General features: G+C 39.9%; 1 protein-coding gene across 1 annotated transcript in view; it reads left to right on the top strand.

Annotated features, from left to right (window-relative positions):
- The window catches only part of chmp2ba (charged multivesicular body protein 2Ba), a 20,807-nt gene extending 16,407 nt beyond the window's left edge, over positions 1-4,400 (top strand). The window contains exons 5-6 of the mRNA XM_056465146.1: positions 3,336-3,442; positions 3,846-4,400. Of these exons, the coding sequence (XP_056321121.1) occupies positions 3,336-3,442; positions 3,846-3,965 (227 nt within the window). The 3' untranslated portion in view covers positions 3,966-4,400. The remainder of the gene's footprint in view (positions 1-3,335; positions 3,443-3,845) is intronic.
- The last annotated feature ends 3,681 nt before the right edge of the window (positions 4,401-8,081 follow it).

Below are 8,081 nucleotides of genomic sequence, written 5' to 3'. Positions count from 1 at the left end.
CACATGACTAAAATTGTTTCAACGTTTTTGAAAATCGGTGGATGGAAGGCTAAAAGCTAAACTGCTTCCTCACAGCAAGAAGGTCTCTGGTTCAAGTCCTAACTGGGCCAGTCGGCATTTCTGTGCAGAGTTTACATGTTCTCCCCATGTTCACGTGGGTTTCCCCCGGGTATCCTGCCATAGTCCAAAGACATGAGACATATGTCAATTAAATAATAGTAACAGTCACAAACACTTTAATACTGAGTTTCTCTATGTGAGTATGCACTGGTGTGGTTGGCGAGATATTTCTTTACATGCTCATTGACCAGGCGGGAGCCATGGGCTCATCTATTTCCTAGCTCAGGATTCTCTCCCAGTACAGCATACCAATAAAAGTCATTCTAGTTTGAGGGCGTACTCACACTATGTACAGTTTACCGAGCCGAAGCACGCCTGTCCTCACTCCCATCTCCCCGACGGATCGCACTTACATTACATTTGGGCCTGGGCACGCTTATGTCATCAATGATGCGCTGTTCTGTAAGCGCTTTCGCTCAGCACAGTGGAGATTTCTTTTGTCATTTTGTTTTAGTCTCTTGGGATGCGGTAAAATGCTGTCAAATATTTCACAGAACAGATCAGCGACTTTTGATGCTCATAAACAAGTCATCATGCTGCAGGAATTAGGAGATTTGCCAAAGGTGCAGCTGTCTTGCAGTGAGGGGTTTGCGTCTTTAATAATCTACGATAGTTCGCGTTCATTGAACAGTAAGAATGAATAATAAACACATGAAACAATCCCTTAAAAGTCACGTCTCATCTTCAGTTTCGGGCTCAGACACACTTGCACTCACACTACAAGTGTACCGCGCCAAAGCCCAAGTGAACCTCGCTCTGGCACACCTCTTCCAACCGGGCCAGGGCTGGTCAAGTGAACCGTTCCTAAGCCCGATTCAGAGCACTCACACTTCTCAGACGATCCAGGAAACGGGCCTGGGCATGGTTCGGATTAGGGCTGGGCGGAATATCGGGTTCTGGGGATATATCGAGAAGATTCCCCAACGCGATGCGGTATTATCCAATATCGTTTATATCGAAATGGTTTGAGGCCACACGTGTGCATTCTGTGCGAAACAGACCACTCCAAGGTAGCACGCAAGTTCCGCTTGCACAAATGTGCGCATGCGCAAATGAATTCACTCCATGAGTCATACAAAAGATTTGTTCAAAATGAACGAATCGTTCAAGAACGACCTATCAGTGCACACGACATAGAGGAACATACAGTGCCAATGTGGTGATCTATCTGACTTCCCGGACAAATTTGACTCCCCCTCACGTGCACGCATGTCACACAGTGCCTGCAGCTGTCACAGCGGATTATCAGAAACCTTTCATCGATCATTTCTTCCACAATTGACAGCAAGAACGAACGTAGAAGCCTTGTTAAATTGACAAGCAGCACCTAAATGTGTTCAAAAGAATTAGAAGCGCCAAAATGGGAGGAATTTATAACGCATTTCGAAAGTGAAACCACCTCATATTCACTGATTATAAGTTCAGTATTTATTACTCAACGGTCTCCTCTTTACATTTACGTTATAGCACATTAAGTTCTGCCTTCTGGTCTGTTATAATGACTGTATACATTTATATGCTTAACCAGCTTTTCATCACAGTACTCACAGTACAGGTTCATTACTTCTCATATCTATAAGCTATTCGTTTTCATCTCCCTATTTAAGATTTAGTAAAACAAGTTTAGTCAAAACAATAGAAAAAGTGTAGGATTTTTTTTTACATGGACTGAAAGACTTCTCTTTAGATGTCTTGCACTGATATGTGCACTGTTTAATAACGTACAATACGTACATGGTAAATGTGTAACTAAAAAACATACAGCTGATTTAATTGTTTTAAAATCACATATTATAATTTGAAATGCAGCGGTTTAAAGCAGGAGAAAAACCTGTACTGTGTTTTATTTATCAAAGATTTTGTGCAGCTGTTATTTTCTGTGCAGCTGTTTATTTGTAAACAGGGAGGGAAACCCCTGTGTTTAAATTATATTTTGATCAAATAATGTTTAATAAAGTTTTAATAAAGGCTTTAACTCTCAAGTAACCATTTATGGGAAAATACCGAATATATATCGTATACCGTCATTCCTCCTAAAAATACCGGGATTTGATATTTTGCCCATATCGCCCAGCCCTAGTTCGGATAGCATAGTGTGAGTACGATTTGAATCAAAGAACAAATACAAATCATAGTTGTGAGTGTACACTGTATCACATTCAGTCACTTGCAGGGGTTTGCAAAAAAATTGAGTCATCAATGCATCACAATTCTTTCTCTATCGATTCTGTATAGTTTCATAAAAGTTCAGAATGGATTCTGTGTTTAAATTAGATCACAATAGTGCAGGTCTGAATATAAATAAAATATTAAGCGTTGACAGACGCATGTACATATGTTGCCGAATTTGCTTAATTTGGACAAGAATGGACAAACGTAATAATTTTAAGAAATGGCACAGCGCATCGCTTCTCATCCACTCGCCACAAAGCTAAACTTCGAGTCAACACCTCATTAACATTGTGAAAAATAACAGAAAATTAATTTTCTTTTTCGGCTTAGTCCTTAATCTGGGGTCGCCACAGCGAAACAAAGCGCCAACTTATACAGCATATGTTTTACCCATCACTGGGAAACATCCATACACACTCATTCACACACATACACTACAGACAATTTTAGCTTGCCCAATTCACCTATACCACATGTTTTTGGACTTGTGGGGGAAACCAGAGCACCCAGAGGAAACCCACGCGAACACGGCGAGAACATGCAAACTCCACACAGAAATACCAACTGACCCAGCCGGGGCTCGGACCAGTGGCCTTCTTGCTGTAAGGCGATTGTGCTACCCACTTGCCCACCATGCTGCCCAAAAACAGAAAATATCTTTATTAAAATAAATAATTTATAAGATGGCAACATTATCATACAGATTCATAGAAGCTTCAATTTTGGTTAAAACATAAACTTGGAAAGTTGGATTCATGTCAAGAATCATTTTGGATCAAGTCGTGACTTCTAGAATTGGAGTCAGATTGTGATGTCTCTAAAGATTCCCACCCCTAGTGTCTTCCATGGTACACAAGTACAAGCACGAATAATAAGTTAACAGCTGCAGTTCACTTCATGTCCACCGGTGACGCTAACAACAAGGGTTTCTGAATTCTACGTTCTTTCAGTCGCATCCAAAGGAAATCTACCTGAGATTCACAGGTCTAGGGATTGGTTCATTTGGTCGAATCTAACCAAACTGTACAACTTTGTGTCCTCAGTCAACAGTACGCTGGATGAGATTTTTGATGAATCGGCAGATGAGGAAGAATGCCAGGACATTGTGAACCAGGTGCTGGACGAGATCGGCATTGAGATCTCCGGAAAGGTGAAATGTTTTCTATCTGTGTTTTCTCTCCCCGGCGGCTCCGCTCAGCAGATGGCTGGACTCTGGCTGTGCCTGTGATTACTTTAGGCCTTTCTTTACATTCATGAGATTCACAATCATTGGATGTGATTGCAGCAGATGTGTTCTCCCTTGGGCCAATATGTAATACTCATATTACCATATCCCACAGATTCCTCGTCTTACTTTTTCCGAAATAAAATGCTTGTGCTGAGTTTTATAGAACATTTGGTATAACCAATAATCATATTTGAATAGTGCCACGTCTATTCCTTAAAACACTAATTAAACCGAGGCTTATGCTGGAGTTTCAGCAGCAGGTGAACTGTGAAATCTCAAGTTTTACTGATCTAATAAAAGGCTCCAATTGTTGTTATTTCGGCAGATGGTAAGAGCCCCGTCAACAGGAAAGATCCTCCCTGGCGCTTCCCCAGCTAAATCTAAAACAGCCACCATCTCAGACGCGGAGATCGAGAGACAGCTGAAGGCTCTGGGAATGGACTAAATCACAGCCAAGAGACTGAGGAGTTCATAGTGGGATCAGGACATGTCCAAGTATTAAATGAGGGAAAATAGGTCAACAAACATACTCTTATTAGAGTATCGAAATGAGCCACTGGAATGTATTTGTTGGTCAGACAAGAGCACAAACTGACATGTTCTCCAAATCTGCTGCATGTTTTGGGTTTGAAGGTGAAGTGTGTCATTTTTGTGCCTCTAGTGGCTCCAAATGAAATTGCAGTCAGTGTAAGCTGGGGTTGACCATTTCAGATTGACTGGCAGTAAGTGAGACTGTATTACAATACAAAGCACATAACATTACAATAACAATAGACATTAGACACTGTAAAAAGCGACTTGTTACTTTAAAATGTGAGTAAATACATTGCCTTAAAAGCAACTAATTAACTTAAAAAGTGTGTAAACCGTTGAAATTAAGTTGAACTAAGTTGACATTTTTTTTGAATTATGCACATAGTTCATTGACTATAGTTCTTTAAATCATTTTAAGGCAACATGTTTACTCATTTTTTACAGTAAAATCAACTAATCACTTTTTACAGTGGAGCTGCTGTTAGCACAGAGCTTGAACTAAATAAGCGCTGTGTTGTTTAAAAAAGTATCCAAATTTTTTTTGTATCAGTCCATATCCATAATAATCGCTCTATTTTAATGATGTTTCTTTTCTCTTTTGCTTGTTTTGTGTTCGTTTTTTGTTTACTCTTTGGTTCATGGAAGACTTTTGCTCCTCAACGAAAGTTGTAGAAACCAAACAGACAGTTCATTTTATCATCAGACTACTTTTATCGTTAGAACCTGACAAACAAGGTGAACATTTCTTAAATTAGTATGTTTTTGGCAGTTGCTTGAGTTGGGATGCAGATGAAAATTAATGCTAATGATAAAGGCAAAGGCAAGATTCGTTTTATAAAAATGTCCACTAGAACAGTGCATGTTTTGCTGACTTATGTACTTACATTATTCTTTAACTTACTGTGCCTTCAATTACTAAAAACATCTAAAAAATTTTAATAACTTCATTTTATAGAGAGAAATGTTCAATATTTTGGCAGTTTAAATTAGGATTAAAATTAACCATCGAACTTTGGAAATATATTTAGATCAAGTTACAGTGATTAGTGATCACCACTAGTACTTAGCAGCTGTACAAGTACTGTATGCTGATATTGACTCAGGCACCCGTCCACACAGCAATGGTTTAATAGCCTTTTTGTGTTGCTGGTGCCCTGAAACACATTTTAAAACAGGTTAAAGACTGCGTTACAGAATCTCAAAATGCCACCCCTTACATAGCCATGTGGATAGGCAAAACACCACTTTCGTCACAGTACAACATGGCCAGAAGGAGGAAGAAAACTGCATGTGATGGTGCGTTAGGCATTTCAGGTAAAATGTATTTTAGGCTTGGGATACCAAATTTGGATACCGTCAAATCTCCTCCCTATTTTATCCCGGTATTACCGTGCATAATAAAACAAAGTATGATGTACTGCTCAGACAGCGTCAACAAACTGTTGACTTGTGCCTAAACTATTCAGAAACTAAATACCGCATATGCGACCTTAGGTTTGCGGTCACCTGTTTGTCTTGTTCGTATTAGAGATCTTTGCGGGACGCTGTCTCTCATTCACACACATTGACAGCACCAAGCCAGCCACACACAGCATCACGCTCTCCCTCTCATTCACAAACACACACACACTGCTGTCTATGTGTGTGAATGAGAGCGACACAGCATTTTGCTCTCTCTCATTCACACACATACATAAACAGCATCCACGTAGATGAACGCGTGCTTGCTCGTTTGGGAGCGATATTGCTTGACCGCCCGCTCCCATTCAAATTACACCAGAGTTGCCGACCGCTCCCACGCTTTATTCAGAAATTTATTCCCACATTGCAAGAAATCTGGTCGGCTCCCGCGGTACAGCAGCGGGAATGCAGACCTCTAGTTTGTATTTACTACGTCTCCCTTCTCGTTCGGTCGAAACCCGAAATACTGCCAAACTGCAGAGGTTGTGTTCTTTTTCGAGACCAGGTCACTTGGTGCGCGAATCGCCATCTTACCGCACCGCTCTCTCTCCTCCACACTGTCCCGTAATGACAAACACGCATACGCATTTTTAGCCATTAAATAAATGATAATTAATACTTTTCTCCTATATAAGTGCATTGTTTTTTATGACGGTATACCGGTATTGAAACTGACACCGTTGCTATTTTTAGATCCCACGGTATACCATATTACCCAATTACCGCCCAAGCCTAATGTATGTACGAGTTGATTTCACATGAACGCTACCACAAAGTGGTTATAATGAGTGGGGAAACTCAAATATTTCTTTGGTTGCAAGCTAACTCTTGTGGGTTGTCAGTGACAAAAACACCACTGATGCAGATTTGCTCTTCGTTTTCTATAATTTAGGGATAAAGTACATCCAGAAGGTAGATATCGCAGAATAAAGCCAGATAGGTTTGTTGTACAATACTGAAGGGCTTTATTTTGCGAAAACAATCATTTTGGATGTACTTTATCCTGCTAATTACATGACTACTTGCCACAAAACATAAAAATTAGACACAAAACATTGTACTTAGCCGTAATAGTTTAATTAAACAATACAGTACAGTACATGAATGCGGATGTAAGTATATGGATTTGAACATTTCTGGATGAGCCTGTGATTTATAGCAGTTTTTATATCAGAATAACATACCTTGGAATGTCACAATTGACCAATCAGAACTGAGTATTCCAGTCAGCTGAGTAATAAGCAAAGTTAACAAAACCTGAGGTATTTTCGAGTCATTTATCAAAAGTAGGAACGACACCATCTTGTGTCGTCGAAAGTGACTTGAAAACACCTGGCGTAATTATTACTCTACTCGTAAGTAGGAATGTCCCAAGAAGGACCTGAATGTAGCATAACAGTTAGTAACAATAAGAATGGTGGACTACACAGCTGTGATTGTGCTGCAGGCGCTGCTAAGTTTATTAGCGCTAATACAACAAAACCTAGTACTACCAGAGATTTTCTTACTATCGGGACATGAAAATGCCTATATTACCCACCACTGGAAAACCTGTAACCTGGTCACGTGAAACACGTCCTAGCCAATCAAATGGTGACTTTTAGTCTCCCTCCTTTAGCCGTTATGCATTTTAGGCTAATGATTTCAGGCTAGCTTTCAGTAGACTTTTGTAATACTTTATCAACTAGACTCATTAACCGTTACACGTGTCAGATATTTTAAAGTCCACCATGGTGTCCTGTTTGTCTGTTTGTACTCTGCAAGCTGAAGAAGAAGAAATTGGGCTGCGTTCCACTCCACCTTTAGACATATACTAGCACACTTACCTTCCCTTGTTCCCTTGAAAGAATCTCTGCCGCCATTTGAAAGTGTGTTCCACTTCTGCAAGTGAATGAGGGAAGCTTATATGGAGATAACCTAGATTCCTTAATTTTGACACAGGAAAGTGAGTCGGCTTCATGTGTCCACTCCAATTGTTGTGTCACAACAGTAGTTCCCAAGTGTCAAGGGTTTATGGCATTCCATTTAGACCCAATTCGGACACATGAGTGGCATGAGAGGATACTGTTAGGTAAGGTAATCAATGATGTACATCCAACTGAACAAGATGGAGGGAAGTTGGCGCATGAAGGGCATATCAAGTTGGACTTGAACGCAGCTTTGCTTTGTCTGCACATGCTCACTACATTCTACTATGATTTTAGTGTATCCTGCAGCTCTGTGTTTGTTTACAGTGTCGCACATAGGTGTGGTACATGTATTACATCACTTTAACACCATCTGAAAATGGTATATGTATGGATGCAAACCTTTTAGAATCTGCAATAATAAAAAAAGCTGTTAGCAAATTTGTTTGATGCCACTAGTGTGCACAAATAACATGCTTCACTTTTATCTTAACCGGTGCTAATACTGTGGCAGTGCTAAAAATATGCACATTTTGAAAGATTTTGGGATTTCTATTGTGATAGGGCTATTCATCTAAAATAATGTGTGTTATGTTACAGTCTTAAAATGCTCATGGTGTGTATTTCTGTCTTTTTAGGTTGTGTATGACTTGAAGAAA

Source organism: Danio aesculapii, chromosome 9 (genome assembly GCF_903798145.1).
Source record: "Danio aesculapii chromosome 9, fDanAes4.1, whole genome shotgun sequence".
NCBI classification, from domain to species: Eukaryota; Metazoa; Chordata; class Actinopteri; order Cypriniformes; family Danionidae; genus Danio; species Danio aesculapii.
Note: the sequence above shows the minus strand (reverse complement) of the source record. Positions and strands in the feature narration are given on the sequence as shown.